This window comes from Notothenia rossii (assembly GCF_949606895.1).
Source record: "Notothenia rossii genome assembly, contig: scaffold_535, whole genome shotgun sequence".
Lineage (NCBI taxonomy): Eukaryota > Metazoa > Chordata > Actinopteri > Perciformes > Nototheniidae > Notothenia > Notothenia rossii.
In genome coordinates this window covers 1-19,806 of record NW_027640044.1, presented here as the reverse complement: position 1 = coordinate 19,806, position 19,806 = coordinate 1, and the positions used below count along the sequence as shown (strand labels likewise).

The 19,806-nt window shown below is 39.6% G+C and overlaps 1 protein-coding gene across 1 annotated transcript; it reads left to right on the top strand.

Annotated features, from left to right (window-relative positions):
* Positions 1-4: 4 nt before the first annotated feature.
* On the top strand, positions 5-18,541 carry LOC307027143 (transmembrane protein 131-like; the record flags this gene model as incomplete). Its single annotated transcript, XM_079695333.1, has 11 exons — positions 5-87; positions 2,236-2,308; positions 2,394-2,545; positions 3,883-4,025; positions 7,448-7,634; positions 9,931-10,116; positions 11,249-11,404; positions 13,245-13,663; positions 15,703-15,887; positions 16,928-17,058; positions 18,420-18,541. Coding segments are annotated over 11 exons (1,837 nt in total), but the record flags the coding sequence as incomplete, so codon positions are not given.
* Between the last annotated feature and the right edge of the window lie 1,265 nt (positions 18,542-19,806).

Below are 19,806 nucleotides of genomic sequence, written 5' to 3'. Positions count from 1 at the left end.
CCCTGCAGACGTGCTCGTGTACGTGCAGGTCCTCCCTTTGGCCTTGTTACCCAACCCCTCGGTGTTTTCTGGAAAGCTGGCGGACAGGTGGGACGTTTTCACAAACTCAGCACTTTCTCTTTAACCCCTTCATCTTCCTCTCACTGCGATCCTCTCGGGTTTCTGGGCTTGTGTTTTGTATTTTAATATTTCTCTTTATAATAACAATTTTGACTTTTATTCTAAACATTTGGACTTTATTCCTGATATTAAGACTATTTTTATCAACATTAAGACTTTACACTTGATATCTAGACTCTTTTTATCAACATTATAACTTTGTTTTTACATTTATTCTCAATATCTTTCACATTTATTTGCAGTATTTTTACGTTTTTCTCAATATTCTCACTTTTTTTCTTGATATTTTGACTTTATTATCAACATTAAAACTGTATTCCTGATATTAAGACTATTTTTATCAACATTATAACTTTGTTCCTACGTTTATTCCCAATATCTTTCACATTTATTTGCGGTATTTTGACGTTTTTCTCAATATTCTGACTTTTTTCTTAATATTTTGACTTTTATTCACCACATTTTGACTTTATTCCTGATATCTAGACTCTTTTTATCAACATTATAACTTTGTTTTTACATTTATTCTCAATATTTTTGACTTTACACTTGATAATTAGACTCTTTTTAATGTACATTTAGACTTTATTATCAACATTAAAACTTTACACTTGATATCTAGACTCTTTTTATCAACATTATAACTTTGTTTTTTACATTTATTCTCAATATCTTTCACATTTATTTGCAGTATTTTGACGTTTTTCTCAATATTCTGACTTTTTTTCTTGATATTTTGACCTTTATTGACCACATTTTTACTTCATTCCTGATATTTAGACTCTCTTTTTCAACATTAAAACTTTACACTTGATATCTAGACTCTTTTTTATCATCATTATAACTTTGTTTTTACATTTATTCTCAATATTTTTGACTTTATTCTTGATAATTAGACTCTTTTTAACTACATTTTGACTTTATTATCAACATTTGGACTTTATTCCTGATATCTAGACTGTTTTTCTCAACATTATAACTTTGTTTTTACATTTATTCTCAATATCTTTGACATTTATTTGCAGTATTTTGACGTTTTTCTCAATATTTTTTACATTATTTTTCTCAATATTCTGACTTTTTTCTTGATATTTTGACTTTTATTCAACATTAAGACTTTACACTTGATATTAAGACTCTTTTTCTCAACATTATAACTTTGTTTTTACATTTATTCTCAATATATTTGACTTTATTCTTGATATTTTGACTTTTATTGACCACATTTTGACTTTATTCCTGATATTTAGACTCTCTTTTTCAACATTAAAACTTTACACTTGATATCTAGACTCTTTTTATCCAAATTATAACGTTGTTTTTATGTTTATTCTCAATATCTTTGACTTTAGTATCAAAGGTTTGACATTTATTCTCTACATTTTGACGTTTTTCTTCAATATCTAGTCTTTATTCTTGATAATTAGACTCTTTTTAATCTACATTTAGAATTTATTATCAACGTTAAAACTTTATTCCTGATATTAAGACTGTTTTTCTCAACATTATAACTTTGTTCTTATGTTTATTCTCAATATCTTTGATATTTAATCGAAGTATTTTGACGTTTTTCTCAATATTTTTTACATTATTCCTGATATTTCAACTTTTGTATTTACATGTAGACTTTGTTATCAACATTAAAGCGTTATTCTTCAAATTTCGATTATTTTTATCAATATTATAACTTGGTTTTTACGTTTATTCTCAATATTTTTGACTTTAGTATCAGAGGTTTGACATTTATTCTCTACATTTTGATGTTTTTCTTCAATATTTTGGCTTTATGTTGATATTTAGACTGTTTTTATCAACAATTTGGACTTTTATTCACCACATTTTGACTTTATTCCAGATATTTAGACTTTTTTTTATCAATAATATAACTTTGTTTTGAATTTTCTCAATATTCTGACTTTTTTTCTTGATATTTCAACTTTTTTAAATCTACATTTAGACTTTATCAACATTAAAACATTTAATCTCAATATTTTTGACTTTAGTATCAAAGCTTTGACATTTATTCTCTAAATGTTGACGTTTTTCTTCAATATTTTGTCTTTATTCCTGATATTTAAACTTTATTTCAACATCAAAAACCATTGTATCTTCCAGGCTACCATTAGCAAACCTATCCAACATCAACATCGACACGAGTACCTTAGAGTTCCAGGTCCACAGAAACCAGGTGAGTGAGTTCACAGAGAATCGGCTGAATGAGCTGCATGTGGACGCAGGTTGTGTCTAACAGTGTCTCTCTGTGTGTTTTGCAGACGTCCCTAATAAAGAGCAGTTCAGGCTTCGTGGAGGGATCGACCCGTCCCTTTGTGTACAACCTGCTGCTGCTCCCCGGAGAGATAAAGGCCTTCAACGTGAGGTTCACTCCCACCAGCAACCACAGCGTCTCCTCCCTTCTCATCGTCAGGTAATATCCGTTATTACAGAAAAATAAACTGTTTCCATTGTGTTGGTTTCTTTTCCTTGTGTAGCTAATACTAGCCTTGTTATCCGGTTGGTATTAAAGGAACTGGTTCAGGGAATTTCTTCACGAATAGGCAGAAACGTCCACTTAGACCCAACGGGGAACTGATTAGAAGATTCAAGGCTTTTATTGTCATTTGTATCTAGAGTGTAGATATTAGGGCTGTACCCGAATATCCAAATACTAGTTTGTTGGAGTACTATTCGGTTTTCAATTTCGTTATTCGGTTTGTTTGTTTTTTCCCCTTTTTTTTTCAAATTGAATTTATTGAAATCTCCAATATCAACGAAAGAGCTTGTGCCTCTTTGGGGGGTGCTAACACTAAACCATAAACGTTATCGTTTACTTTCTCCTTCTTTATATGTAGATATTACTTTTCTCCGTTAATCTCCGTCACATTGTTTCCATAGCAACAACAACTTCCTGTCAACAGTGCTAACTCTCCTTCAAAATAAAAGCATGTCCATAAATAGGAAGCCAAGCCAAATTACACTGAAGACATATACAACTGCAACGAAAGTAACAAACACAATGCGATATCCTTTTCAATTTCAAAGAACACAAATTGGGTTACATTCACAAATAACTCTAAAACAACAATACTGTAGAATAACAAAATGAATGCCGTGAATACACCGAAATACACGTGTGGAAGCGGTTCGCTGCAGATCAGCCGCGCGGGCCGAATATTAGAATATTCGCTGCTGATTACTACCGAATATCCGGAGCCCCGAAAAATGGTATTCGGGACAGCTAGTAGATATGACGATGAACATCTTAGGCTCCTCCAACAGTGCAACACAATAAAACAGATAAAATAGTGCAAGTAAATACAAATAGAATATAATGGAAATAGTGCAGAATAGTCTGTATACAAGTAATTGGAATATTGATATATATAAGTTGGTATAATTGTGGTCAGAAGTAAATGTCACTGTAACTTCAAACCACCAGTTTTTGGGTTAGGGTTATAAAACTCTATTTATGACAATTTCACATAAATCAGTTTGGATAAAAAGTATTAACGCTGTTAGTGTAGTCACTGTATGTTGTGTGCAACTGCTGCATTGGAAAAAACATGTGTATATTGTCAATAAAAATAAGGAAACGTTGGTATTTCTTGACATCAATATTGCATTTTGATATCGTCATGTTCATTGACATCAATGCCGTCTCCCCATCTGAGTAATGGAAAAAAGCCTGTGTCTTTAGAAAGACAATATCTAAACTAAGTATGCACTATTCTTCTGAACATTGTGTGGTCTGTGTTTTCTCTTCAGGAATAATCTGACGGTGATTGAAACCATAATTCTTCACGGCAGAGGAACGACGGAGAGCCTGAAGGTGGCGGGGAAGCCTCCGGGTCAGGGCAGCTCTCTGAGGTTCAAGATGACCGAGGCGCTGCTGAAGGACTGCACAGAGAGTGAGTGTGTGTTGCTGCAGATCTGTGGGACCCCGGGATGCCTTTACACTGGACGAAAGGCAGATTACATACACTTTAATTCAAACAAAGCCACATCCATATGTTGACGACATCACATCAGGGTTGGTTGTATCTGAAAATTTGATTAGAGAATGATCATTTTCGAGGGGATCCTAAAACCTAAATTTATAAAACGCATACAGACAGTTGCATAGCATAACATCGATACAGATCAGCTATCAGAACGTTGCTATCAGAAACAATGGCCGACTGTTTTTGGACGTAATATGGTCGGTGTTTACATTAGCATTGCTAACACTCAGAGCTAACCTGTACTGGAGAGCATGTGTGTGAAGAAGCAGGAAATAAAAAGGAACTCACCTTGTGGTATAACCGGCAAGAGAGAAAGCCTTTGAGCTCCATACTGTTTCAGAAATAATCCTTGATAATCCATGATATGGCGTTTCATCACGGCAGCATTTAGTTTAGACAGTAGCTGCCGGGTCCCGCATGAGCTCAGCCCCCTCCTTTTTATTTTGTATCATTTTTTTTTAAAACTTTATACCCCAAATCAGCACTTTTGAAACAGGAAGTGAAATAGAGGGATATGAGGCATGGCTAGAATGGGTGATCTGTTTGGTATTTTGAGCAAAACACTTCATAGACATGTTTTTTATATATCTGAGACCTATGCTATTGCCTAAAAATAGCATGATAGGTGAACTTTAAATTTGGAACTTTAAAAAAATGTCTGAGTATAAACACCTTCCCCCTGCCCAGTAAATATTGTAAATTGTGTTTCCGGTCTCTGAGAGTGTAACAAAAAGGGTCGATGAAAAAACTCGGAATTAAATAAGATGACTAGTCACAACAAATGTATCCTTGAGTGCTTTTATTAACAGCCAACATGCTGAAAGAACACAAAGTAACAAGGATCCACTGTACAGTCCAAAATAGAAAGAAAAACAAACCTCAATATATATACAGGTCGAAGAAATATAACTGGTACCTCTCTGCTCTACAGCCACAGTCAGACTAACCTCAAAACACTTGTGGCCAGAGGTTTATATATAAGCCCCTCCCCATAGGACAATCAATTATTTATACCCTTAATTACTGTTATTCTTATCATCTACAAATGTATTCAAAAGGTAGTTCAAACTAATTAAACACAATTAATCAAATGGTTCAACATATTCTACATTTCTGACCACAGAAGAAAATTGTCACCCGTGCCCATGCACTACGTGGTATGCTCCAATTGAGCACAGGTGTTTCCACTGATTGAGCCTCTACTCAAGGCTGCAGTTTTCTGTTGCTCTGTTTGGACTTCACAACCTTGAACGAGAGGGTAAGCAGGTTACTTTGGCACAGCATTGTTATGTATGACTTCAAATAAAGCTGTCTTGAACAAATAATGACTTTTATTTGATCAATGTCCAGCAAAGTTATTAATGTGTTTCCCTCAGTGTGCCTTGTACCATGCCCCTATGCCAACTGTAATGAAGGCGTCTTCTTCACAGAGAGGAATTATAAAAACGACCATAACTCCTAATAATGATGCGCTTTTCTATCTCTTGACGAGAATAACTTGGAGATTATGAAGTCATTCTTTTGTGAAAAAGGTCCAAAGTTATTTAAGATAAAAGGTCACAGCAGGGTGTCCGCGGGGTCTTAACAAGTATTAAAAGTTGATAAATCAATTTAATGAAAATTAAGGCTATTAAAAAGTATTAAACGGCATTTCCCAAGGTATTAAGAAGGTTCACAGCAACGACAACATGAAACACCCTTTAATTTACTGAAACGACATGTCGGGAAACCCCACAAGGCGGCCCCATGCATAGCGCGCCGTAAAATGCTGCTTATTATTTTAAGTTTCGTTGCCTTGCTCCGCTCTGTGTGGGGGGGGAACTAAACGACTACGGTAACGGGTCCCAAGGTGGGTAGACCGGCATACGCAACGCTCTGGGGGTCCAACGGCTCCGTGTGTACCCGATATGATCATTTTCTGATAACGATGAAAGAGCCCGCCTCCCTCTCCCCACGTCTCCTGCTGCTGGGCTGTCAGAAGAGGGGGAGGAAAAGAGAGGCAGTCACCGTTTATTAAATATTATTATATTATTATACAGAGAACAGAGTCGTTATCAATTTGTTTTAAAGCTCAATAAATAACAAAGAAGACCTCTGACCGGCACTTTCCACATTTTGTACGGAAGATTTAAACTTTAACGGACATGTTGACCGGCGGAACATTTTTTTTACGGAAACTACCGCACGGTCCCCTCGTTCCTTGGAAGAGGCGGAGAGGTGGGTGTTTTTCATCTGCTGGTGGACTACCTGAGAGATACAGCAGGAGAACACTCCGTCCAACGCGGAGAATAAACAGAAGGGCAACCATGGCAACCATGCTCCGGGGTCTTCTTCGCTGCTTTTTGTGTATTTCAGGCGGCAGCAGCGCCACTTACAGGCCTGACATATGTACTACATCGTTTCCAGCATTTCCAGAGGTCTAGTGTGAACGGACACGTTAATGAATCGAATGCGTGTGAACGGAAGACTTTTTTGCGCTTGCGTATGCGTTTTACCGTATGCGTCCTTGTGGGGCCGGGGTCTAAGCCAAACTATATCCGGTCACAGAGATCTGCTATTTTAAAGTAAAGTCAACACATATAGACCCTAAATATAGTCTATATTAAGAACGAGAAAAGTCTTAACATATATATCCTTTTTTGTAAACATATGACAAATGTGTGAGGGTGATGACGTCGGAGCATCGTCCTATGTGCCAGGGCTTAGCCCCGGACAGCCCCAGCCCAATTTAACCCCTGGGTATTTGTGAGGGAGCTCCTATATGGCATTACCCCGCTGAAGCTCACCAAAGTTTAACATAATTCATAGTTCAAAGTTTTGTCAATTGTTTTGTTTATTGGTCAAAAACTGGTTTCTAATGGTTTCTGAGGAGTTTTACTGGAATGAAAGAGCACAGAGTCTACAGAAGCAAAAAAGCAGCATACTGCATTAAACCTGACCTTCACAGAGAGGTTGAAGTTCATGTGGAGAGGAGGCTTCAGTAGTCTGTCTGCACTCTGTTTAGTTTTGCTATCTTACAATCAATATAGTAAATGTGAGGTAAAGTGTGTCGCCAATGTAACCGGTTAGAAATCAAAGTTGCGATGAGGTCTTAAAATGTATGGAAAGGGTCTTAAAAAAGGTCTTAAAAGGTATTAAATTAGACTTCAGGATTCCTGCATATACCCTGTCACAGACACATGAGAAATGTATCACAATTTCTCTGAGATGGTAAACGTACACATTTAAGAAAATATTTGTATGGAATAAAATCTTGTTAATTTGTGATTTTTATCCCAGAAAATCCTACATGTCTTTAATTATTATTTCATCCCTTCCTTTTATTCCAGAGACCAAAGTGAGAGAGCCGAACTTCACGCTGAAGAGGACGTTCAGGGTGGAGAACACGGGTTTGCTGCCCATCACCATCCGGTCTGCTGAAATCAACGGCCAGGTCTGCGAGGGATTCGGATTCAAAGTTCTCAACTGTGCCGAGTTTGCACTGAAGCCCAACGCTTCGAAAGACCTCATCATACTGTAAGTGAGAGATGGCAAAAGTACACACATCCTTTACTCAAGTAGAAGTACAGATACTCGTGTTTAGAAGTACTGGCTAAACTTCTTTACTCAAGTCAAAGTAAAGAGGCTTCGAAATGTACTTCAGTGAAAAGTACCCATAACTAGCAGCTGTTTTAAAGAAAACCTGACCTCCCTTTATATTAATAGAACAATAATGTCATTGTTAGCTAATGAATGTTTCCATGGTGACCAACGGCAACATGACAACGTTTTCATTGGTCCCTCTTCTTTAGAGAAGACCAGGAAATGATGGATACACGGATCGTGTTCAAATCAATAGGCACGCAATGACTCTAAAGAATAATGATCACACCACCAAACACACATTCAGACTAAAGGAACCAGCCTGTTTGGAAAATGAGAGAAGTAGAAAGTACAGGTATTTGAGTTCAACATGTAAGAAGTAGAAAGTTCAGGTATTTGAGTTCAACATGTAAGAAGTAGAAAGTACAGGTATTTGAGTTCAACATGTAAGAAGTAGAAAGTACAGGTATTTGTGTTCAACATGTAAGAAGTAGAAAGTACAGGTATTTGTGTTCAAAATGTGAGAAGTAGAAAGTACAGGTATTTGTGTTCAACATGTAAGAAGTAGAAAGTACAGGTATTTGAGTTCAACATGTAAGAAGTAGAAAGTACAGGTATTTGTGTTCAACATGTAAGAAGTAGAAAGTACAGGTATTTGTGTTCAACATGTAAGAAGTAGAAAGTACAGGTATTTGTGTTCAAAATGTGAGAAGTAGAAAGTACAGGTATTTGTGTTCAACATGTAAGAAGTAGAAAGTACAGGTATTTGTGTTCAACATGTAAGAAGTAGAAAGTACAGGTATTTGTGTTCAACATGTAAGAAGTAGAAAGTACAGGTATTTGTGTTCAACATGTAAGAAGTAGAAAGTACAGGTATTTGTGTTCAAAATGTGAGAAGTAGAAAGTACAGGTATTTGTGTTCAACATGTGAGAAGTAGAAAGTATAGGTGTCTGTGTTCAAAATGTAAGAAGTAGAAAGTACAGGTATTTGTGTTCAACATGTGAGAAGTAGAAAGTATAGGTGTCTGTGTTCAAAATGTAAGAAGTAGAAAGTACAGGTATTTGTGTTCAACATGTGAGAAGTAGAAAGTATAGGTGTCTGTGTTCAAAATGTAAGAAGTAGAAAGTAAGTGTAAGTGAACCAGCGAGTGACTGCTCTTTAAACACGGTGATTTTGGTCTGATTTAAAGCACTGCATGGGAACTTGAGTGTGTTTGTGAAGCTCTATTAATACTCTGTGGCTGAGTAAGAGGATGAATCGACTCTCTGTCTCCCCCCTCGCTCCATTTTTTCTTCTTAAAGTTCAAGTCCACTCCCAAAATAAACACTTATTAACTCGTTAAGGGTTCACTTGAAGCTTGGAAAACTTTAGAGCTGTAGCCAAATGAACACTCAATGCTTCTGTTGAGGTTTTAAAGGACTCATGTCATGCTTTTCTGGTTATTACCCGTCTCCTTGTGTGTTATGAAGCTTTTTCTGCATGTAAACGGTCTGCAGAGTCACAACCCCTCAAAGTACACCCTGTAGGGAGTAAAACTCTAACACAGAGAAGACCTGTCTATGCTGCCCCAGAACGCCTCGTTGGACATTTCTCTTTTTCTTCCTGGGTACAGTGATGTGCCCATACCATATCAGCCTAAAAAATATAAAGTCCTGAAACAAAATCCTAAATTAGATTAAATGTACTAATCAGTTTGAATCGGTTCATCCAATGTTATGTAATGATCTGTTAGTAATCGTAGGAAAGTATGAGCATCAAAATATACTAAAGTAGTAAAAGTATTCATTCTGCAGATCAGTCGCACTTATTTAAAGATTAAACAAATATGGATGTAGGAATATTTGTTTAGATGTGAATTCTTTCTCTTTTCCAATTGTTGACTTTACAACAGAGTGTGTTTGTTTTTTAATGTTAGGTTTGTTTCAGACTGGGGTAAAACAAATTTAATGAAAAGTATAACACTTAAAATATTAGTGTAACACAATTTGTATCAGACACTGCGGAACAAAAACAATGAAAGACCTGTATCAAAAAAAGCTGCTTTAATTCAAATGTTAAATTAGTACTTAAGCTTAATCTCAGAGGTACAAGCAAATATTAAAATCATGTTTTCATTATAAATTTACCACATTATTGAAACTATAGTATTTATTTTCCTTAAAATTCCCCCTTCTTCCGCATCTTTATAATTATATATATTTTTTAACCTATCCTTTCTTCTCCTCGCAGGTTTACACCCGACTTCACGTCCTCCCGAGTCATCCGGGAGCTGAAGCTGGTGACATGCGGAGGCTCTGAGTTCGTGTTTGTCCTGAACGCCTCGCTGCCGTACCACATGCTGGCAACGTGCGCCGAGACGCTGCCCCGCCCCGGCTGGGAGCTCGAGCTCTACATCATCGTGTCTCTCATCATGAGGTGAGCTCCATCAGCAGCAAATACAACACACTTTGGATTTAAACACAGCTGACGAACGTTTATTCTTATTCTTTATTTGGATCCCCATAGAGAGGCGAAGTCCCGCCCATCTACTTCAGACCCATGGGACCTTATTTCGGAAAACTTATGTATTGAAGTCAATGGAGAGAGAAAGATTATCTTTAGATCCCGTTTGAATTGTGCCACGAATTACACATTTAAAAGATAATTTCCGTGTCAAAAAAGTCACAGTTTGTCGTAAAACTGTTGAAATATAAGACTATGAAAAATACTCAACTAGAAAGACTACAAATCCCAGAATCCCGGTCCCGCATGCTGGCTCTCACGGAACAGACTAACTCCCCTTGTGTGTGTGTGCAGCTCTCAACATGCCCAGACTTGGAGTGATTTTCACCTCTTTTAATACTTTCCGCCTCGTTCTGAAAGAAAGAAGTGAAATGTGCCAACGTGACGGCCGTCTTGGTGTGTGGTGCGAGACGGGAGAGGTAGTTAATTGAGCGGTTTCACACCAAAACTTCACAGTTTTAGGACACATTTTTATTTTTTTGACTTGCAAAATTATCTTTTAAATTGACAAACATCATATGTGTAATTCGTGGCACAATTGAAACGGGATCGAAAGATAATCTTTCTCTTTCCATTGACTTCAATACATCATTTTTCTGAAATAAGGTCCCATGGAGCTCCCCCGGAAAGGGAGGGACTTCACCTCTCTATTAGCACTAGCATGAGCATTGGCTATTCTTCCTGGGGTCCTCACACACACAAAACATACATAAAACAAAACAGCTCATACAGTAATTTCATGCAATTTGCAGTGCTATATGAAATGAAAACTAAAATGGTCATCCAACGTGAGCCATCACAAAGCCAAACAAAAAATACAAGTAAGTAATAAATAATAATACATGGCCCGATCTCACCATGTTCAAAACTAACCTCTTCAGAGCTGCTTTTAATCTGTAATTAATGTTGTGTTTTATATATTTTAAGTGTGTTGTTTTAATTATGATTTTTTTTTTACTGTGTAAAGTTTCTTTGGAGTTTTTTTAGAAAAGCGCTCTATAAATAAAATACATTATTATTATTAACATTTCTCTGGTGTCTCCAGCTCCATGTTTCTGCTGGTGATCGCCACGGCCTACCTGGAGGCTCAGAGCATCTGGGAGCCGTTCAAGAGACGCGTTTCCGTGGAAACCAACTCCACCATGGAGACCGGGAGGCCGTTTAATCTCAGGGAAATCGTCCAGATTCACAGCGACTCAAAGTGAGTGGCTAAAGAGTTAAAAAAAAACACATGATAGCATCAATGTAGAGAAAGATATGTTAGTCTGGTTAAGAGGAATCAGAAGCAGACATCCTTTAGACCTACAGCAGGGGAAATGTGCATTATTACAGCAAAAGGACAGTGAAGATAAAATGCAAATATACAAATTTGAAAGATCTGATAGATGAGAGTAAGAGCCCGATTACGATGGCCAGACAGGAAAACAATTACATTAAATCATTTGAAATCGTCGATTGGGCTCAATATATGGTTAAATATAGCAGTTGGTGATCGATGTCCATAGATGAGAGTAACATCTACGTCACTTTACGGCCCCGCCCACTGTGGATTTGTTTTAATGTTTGAGATGCAATAAACGACACAGCAGCTTTTTGGCATGACAAAACTATTATTTTCCGCCTCGCTCATGAGAGTAACAGCCGGCGAAAAATTACAGCCTCGCCTACTGATTTTTAATTCAACCATAGATCGAGCCCGATCGTCGATTTTCAAATGATTTAATGTAATTGTTTGCCTGACTGGCCATCGTAATCGGGCTTTTTGAAGATCCACAAATCCACGGTTTTCTTACATTTCTGATCGGATTGGCAAAAACTTCTGAATGTGTATTGACCGCCAATCAAATGACAGCTTTGTTTCCCCCAAAAGTGGGCGGGGCTGTAATTTCCGCCCGGAAGTGACGTAGGTGTTACTCATGTATACTATGGTATATCAATTATTAGGGAGGTCATGATTTTCGTAAATCAGGATTCAATATTAATATATTTAATTCGGCACTAAAGCCTAGCCAATGTTTTCATTAGGGCTGGGCTTTTTTCAAAAATAAATCTCGATTGGAGGAACACGATGTATTTTTTTTCCCCGGAATATTAAGTATAATGAAGGGTCTCGATATAGTTTGTAATATTTGATTTAAAAAAGTACATGATGACTTTATGTGAAGTAATGAGGCAGGTTTATGATTTCAGAACTAACAATGTTTTTAGGGGTGTATTTCTTGTTATTTATTTATTGTTTGGTTTATAAAATGACAGAAATTGGTTTCACAACATCCTCAAAAGTCTTGTCTGCAGATATTGAGTTAACTCAGGGGGTCCGCGGGGTCTTAAAAAGTATTAAAAGTTGATAAATCTATTTAGCGAAAGTGAAGGCTATTAAAAAGTATGAAACGGCATTTTCCGAGGTATTACATTTTGTAGCTTGTTTTCAAAAAGTATATAGATCGTCCAAAGAGGTTGTATTCTACAGTCTGCCTGAATGTAATCATTGCGTAGGTGTGTAGTGTGATTCTGTGTACTTTATTTATGGCATCCCGTTGGATTTGACGTCATCTGAACAGGACATCGCACGCTCACTGCTTGATAGCGCGGAGCTCCGTTTACGCTGGTTGCTAAGCAACATCGTTATGGGGAAATGCAAGTCTGCGTCCAAATGGTTGGAGGATAAGGAGGAAGGACAATCAATACTGTATATAGTCAATGTGAGGTAAAGTGTGTCGCCAAGGTAACCGGTTAGAACTCCAAGTGGTCGATGAGGTCTTGTATGGAAATGTATGGAAATGTACGGAAAGGGTCTTAGAAAAGGTCTTGAAAGGTTTTACATTTGACTTCAGGATTCCTGCATATACCCTGTAACTGTCATGGAGCATTACATTTAGCTGAACATAATTCTAATTGTTTTCTTTAAGTATAAACTCAATCTGGTTGTTACAAAAATATTTGCCAAACTAATCGATTAATCTCTGCAGCTCTAATCTCAAGTAGGTGACATTGAAGCTAATGTGATCTTAATTTAACATAATTCTCCTCTCCCCTCTCAGGTTGAATGATTACGGCGACCCCCCGCAGAGAGTTTACTCCTCCAGTAACGGAGCCTCGAGGATCGGCGGTCGTCAGGGAAACAGTCGCACGTTCCCAGACTCGGAAAGCCAGGACAAACGTTCCCGACTCGGCTTCTCCCGCCCATCTATGCCAGCTTCTTCCTCCTCCTCCTCTTCCTCCTCCTCGCAGCTGAGCAAGGACCCCCCCGTCTTCCAGCTGACCAACCGGAAGCCCCGCATCTCCAAACAGCCGGAGCTACAGGGTTTCCCCGGGTCAGCGCTGCCTCACAGGGGCTCTGACGGCTCTGATGAGTACAACAGCCTGATCGGAGCCATGGACAACGACCTGGACCGGCCAGAACCGCTCTGCGCTGCTGAAACCCTGCAGGAGCAGAGCGTGCAGGCCGTACAGATCAAAGGTACGGCAGAACTACAACATTTCAACTCGTATAAAGTCTGAATGAAAGTAGGTATGCCAAACCCGGCCCGTTTTTTGTTGCGTTTCCACTAGGGATAGTTCCGGCTAGCGGGTACTTGTCCAAAGTTTTACTGGCTCTCCAAAATCGAGGTTCTTTCCGGACCAACAACCAGGCTGAGTATGCTAAACGAGAGAGAATCGCTGGCAACTACAACAAAATGAACATATTTGACCGTGATTTAATTGTAAGACACGTTTCTAAATGATGCCGAAGTAACAACATACTGATACCGGTTAGTAAAAACCATGAATTAATGCTTTGACAAGTCTGCAGACAGACGGCAGGCGAAACACCTTTTTAAAATGCTCGTTATCTGAATGGAGATCGGCTAAGCTAACGCAGTATATGCTCCGACCGTCCACACTCACAACAACGGCCTACAGACATAAATAAACCAGTGACTGTATTCTCCATGACACAGACAGTCTGTGGTTTGGACTTGTTTAACTTTTGTCTAGTTTCTGAACAGATATGAAGAGCTGTGAGCTCTGAGTGCTAACAGCTAACGGCTGATGTTGGTTTTGTGTTTCGCATTGAAGATGACGTCACGGCTCCGCCTACACTGCGTTACTATAGTTACTACCCCAGTTCCTAAACTGTAATGGAAACGCAGCATAAAGTGAGCCTGGCCTACCAAGGCCTAACTATACCGTACTAAGCCGTGCGAGGCCCTGCAGTGGAAATGCGCCATTAGAGAAAGATTATTCCGATCAAAAGGAGCTAGAGGAGTTTTAGTTATGACTACATTAACTGAGTCATGGGTACAGAATTAAATAATCAGTAAAAGACGAAACTGGTCACAACAAAAGACAACAATGTTTCTGTTAAAGTCCCTAACTAAGTCAAATATAATTTCTGTATCAGTTAAGTTTTTGTTTGTAGCACATTCTAACAACAAGACTGCTTCGAAGTCAGCGTTTCCGCCAGGAGGGCGACTTGCCGTCATTTGACGCCTTTATTCAGCTCGGAACGCCCTGAACTCGAGCCGAGGGCGTCCAAAAAAAAAAAAAGGACGACGACATCCCCCTGTTGGAGGGGCGAAGGAGTCTGGTGGGATTATTTTCGCCGCCAGCAAAGCGTGTTCCTGTGACGGAAAGTGTCCTGCCGGCGCGTGAACTGCGAGCGCCGAAGCCTCGCAGCGGCGAAACTGAGGCTCTGGTAAACTGTGGTAACATGAAGAGCCGCTTGGGAGCCGAAAGAGCCGGCTCTTCTTAGTGAGCCGAGCCAAATGATCTGGCTCACTAAAAAGAGCCGGAATGTCCGTCACTAACTAATACGTAAAAAGATAGTATCTATAAGGGACGTCTCAATTCAAATTCAGGTCACGTGACACGACGTCACTCGCTCTCGGGGTGGACGCCCTCTCAGCCCTGGTCTGGCGGAAACACTGTTCGAAGTGCTTTACAAAAAAACATTCAAACCAAAAGGACGTTTTGATTAAGACACAAGCCGGGAATCTACATTATGAATTATGTTAATACATTATCAAGACTTCTAAGAGCCGAGATCATAACCAATGAATCTGAAGTTGCAAAGCAGCCCGTGCACGCTTTCCTTCTTGCAAATGTGTAGTTTATTTTTGTTATTTAAATGTGTGTATTTGCCTGATGAATGTTGGGAACGTTGCCTATGAATATAAATACATATGTTTTGCAAATTGGCAGATGTGCACAAGCTTATTTGCAACTGTTGTGCAACTTGTCCCTTTTCTGTGCACCTGTCTACTGAAATGGATAAAGCAGAAGTGATTTTTAAGCTTCAAATAATGAGTGAAATTATATATTTAGGGAAGGTGCAAGAACCAGACGGGAACAAACACGGATACTTTAAATCAACGTAAAATAAGCCCAGATCCTACCCTAAAATATATTTTCTGTACACTGTAAATGTACTCATATGTGTCTTCATTACAGAGTTGGGAGTAGAAGTCTTCTGTAGTAATTCACAGGTACTTAAAGGTGTTATTTAATTGTCTGCAGTACTGGACTCCAAAGGGAAGCTGCGGGGGAAAACAAAAGCCCAGAAGAAGAAGGAGGAGAAAGAGAAGAAGAGTTTGGTGAAGCCTCAGGGAGACGAGCTGAAAGAAAACGGGGCGGATAACGACGACAGCTCCTCCACCACCACAGAGACCTCCAACCCCGACACGGAGGCCAACAGCAAGGAGGTACTTCCTGTCGTCACACACACTTCCTGTCGTCACACACACTTCCTGTCGTTACACACACTTCCTGTCGTTACACACAATTCCTGTCATCACACACACTTCCTGTCGTCACACACACTTCCTGTCGTTACACACAATTCCTGTCGTCACACACACTTCGGCCCAATCCCAAACCACACCCTACCCCTACACACTCCCCCTCCGTGACGTAGTGAACTCCGTGGAGGGACACTCGCAGCTCAACGAGGCTCCCTCCTGTCAGATGGAGGGAGTAAATACAGCGGCAAGCTTTGGGACGGACTCCCCTCTCTCCGGCAGAAACAGGAAATGCTGTAACTGTATGTAACAACGGTTTCAAATCAGCATCTCTTAGACAAAAAATGTAAATTAATAAATAAAATAAAACTCCAAACATCTTTCACCCTCCACACCGCTCCACACTCGTTGGTTTGGAACAGCACTTAATGTGGCGGACCCTCCGCGCGAACGGAGGGGTAGGGTGTAGGACATGGTTTGGGATTGGGCCTTCCTGTCGTCACACACACACTTCCTGTCGTCACACACACTTCCTGTCGTCACACACACTTCCTGTCGCTACACACACTTCCTGTCGCTACACACACTTCCTGTCGTCACACACACTTCCTGTCGTCACACACACTTCCTGTCGTCACACACACTTCCTTTCGCTACACACACTTCCTTTCGCTACACACACTTCCTGTCGTCACACACACTTCCTGTCGTCACACACACTTCCTGTCGTCACACACACTTCCTGTCGCTACACACACTTCCTGTCGCTACACACACTTCCTTTTGTTTTTTTTTATCATGATTCTGACATTTTTCTAGATCTTTTTCTTTTTCCAATATTTTTCACTTTTTTGTATGATCAATGTATTTCTAACAATCGATCCATTATGAAAACAGTTGTTAATTCATATTCTTGGTTTACCATCCCCTACAAGTCAACTAAGTGTTGCTCATCTACCGTGGAAATGTCCTATTTGTTAACGAGCTGCTTTCGTTCCTCTCAGGAACCGGTGAAAAAGAAAGGCTGGACAGTAACGACAGGGAAAGTGAAAGAAGAGCCGTCAAATATCCTCCTTAAACCCAAACCCAAGAAACCCGCCATCATAAAGAAAGAGTGCCCAGTGGAAAAATCCAGGTCTGTTCATTTATTTTATTGTATTTCTATTTTTCATGCCTTTTACCTCCTTGTGTCTCTTAACCTGTTAAAATGTTATATTTTGCTGCATCTGATCTGATGGGAATTTCTTGTTGTTTATTTTTAACTTGTGACGCAACATCTTGCAAGAAACAGTGTCTGAGGGCTTCTTAACCTTTACTAAACTATGAATGTGTCATACTCACTTAACAGCTTTCAGACAATATTAACCATTTTTAGCTAAACGAAACACAAGGGTAATACCAAGCTTCTGAATTAGCCCTGAGCGGAAAAATGCTAACGCACTTAGCACAGAACTCAAGGTGAAATACCCTTATTACTTATCCTATCTGCACAAACAAGATATCGATTAGCAAGCTGATATTCCAAAGATTCCAGATATATATAAGTATCATCACTGAGTGATCAGAACTCGTGGCGAAACGACAACAAACAACAACACAAACAATTAGCTTTACGGAGCCAAAACGGCTAAAAACGTCTTACCTTTCTGATCAAAAGTTGTGTTCAATGGCATTAAAACGATAAAAACATTGTGTCTGTCACTTTGAAATGATTACTGATAATCCATCATATTTATGTCAATAACGGCGATTTCATATATAGCTGCTATGATAGCTACGAGAGTGTATGACAGCTTCCGGTTTTGGGCATCCTGGCTACGCATCACTCATTCACCAATGGGTAATGTTTAGATGGATTTTTAGGAACCTCCCCTCGATTCTATTGGCTCTAACGGTTAAAAAGAGGTGTCAATCATCAAAATCGAGCAAGGGGGGCCAGAGATATGGAAAATCCACCCAAATGACCCCAGAAGTGTTTTTTTTTTTCTAAATCTCTCTAAAAAGGTCAAATGTCACTTGTTTTGCATCAATCTTGATACAGGGTACTTGTTATATGTTGTAGTTTGGATTCCTAAAGCTTTTAGTCTACCATCCCATCATTCAAGGTTTTCACTATAAGTTATGTTTTTGTTGTTGGACGGACACAATAATAAAAAAATGTTTTACTATGTTCAATCTGAATTTACTTTAAAATAAAAAAAAATGCTATATTGATTCTGACTTTTCTACATCCAACTCACAGGTTTATCATTGCTTTGAGATTTTTTTTAATTAATTTTCCCCTTTTAGAAGTCTAGTTATGGTAATTTGTTTTGGGAATGTCATTTTCGAGCCTGAGGTCTGAAAAACAGGCTCGGGGCTCAACAGGTTAAACTGCACGTGCTGTATGAAAAGTGCCGTATAAATAAAGCTTTATTTATTATTATTTAAACACATCTGATGTTAATTTCTTTCTATAAAAAAGTGCTTCTCATGACGAGAGTTTCCTGTGTTCAGTTCTCTGGAGCTTCCCTATGTGACGCCGCTGGAGAACAAACAGCGGAAGAGCTTCACCTCCAAAACTCTGCACCCGCTCTCCAACCTCCCCAAGAGCCGGCCGCTGCAGAAACAACAGAGATGTGAGTCTCTGCCTTAATGTCGTCGCTTTGCTTCAGCACCAGATGTGTGTGTAAAATGATCTATAGATCAGCGGTTCCCGAACTTTTTCAACTCAGGGCTACACACACTCCCTGTTGCTACACACACTCCCTGTTGCTACACACACACTCCCTGTTGCTACACACACACTCCCTGTTGCTACACACACACTCCCTGTTGCTACACACACACTCCCTGTTGCTACACACACACTCCCTGTTGCTACACACACACTCCCTGTCGCTACACACACACTCCCTGTCGCTACACACACACTCCCTGTCGCTACACACACACTCCCTGTCGCTACACACACACTCCCTGTCGCTACACACACACTCCCTGTCGCTACACACACACTCCCTGTCGCTACACACACTCCCTGTCGCTACACACACTCCCTGTCGCTACACACACACTCCCTGTCGCTACACACACACTCCCTGTCGCTACACACACACTCCCTATCGCTACACACACACTCCCTGTCGCTACACACACTCCCTGTCGCTACACACACTCCCTGTCGCTACACACACTCCCTGTCGCTACACACACTCCCTGTCGCTACACACACTTCCTGTCGCTACACACACTTCCTGTCGCTACACACACACTCCCTGTGGCTACACACACTGCCTGTCGCTACACACACTTCCTGTCGTTACACACACACACTCCCTGTCGTTACACACACTTCCTGTCGTTACACACACTTCTTGTCATTACACACACACACTCCCTGTCGTTACACACACTTCCTGTCGTTACACACACTTCTTGTCATTACACACACTCCCTGTCGTTACACACACTGCCTGTCGTTACACACACTGCCTGTCGTTACACACACTGCCTGTCATTACACACACTTCCTCCGTCAGTAACAAAAATACATTTGTATTACACGGTTTAGTTGAATACTCGATTCTGATTGGTCAATTCAGAACATGTGACACGTTGTTAATCCAGTAGTACAGACTGCTGTATAATGACCGTTGCCAAGGAGGATCGAGAAAGGAAAAGGGGTTCAAATTTTAAAAAAAATCGTAATATTGAAATGTGTCCACAGAAATCATAATGTTTTGCAAATTATTTGGCGGCCCACTTGCAATGCCTTCGCGGACCGCTAGGGCTGCACTACAGGTTGGGAACCGCTGCTAAAGATACAACGATAGACATAGATGAGAACTTCCACACCAACACTATGTGCCATATAAATATATATCATTATAAAACACGCGCT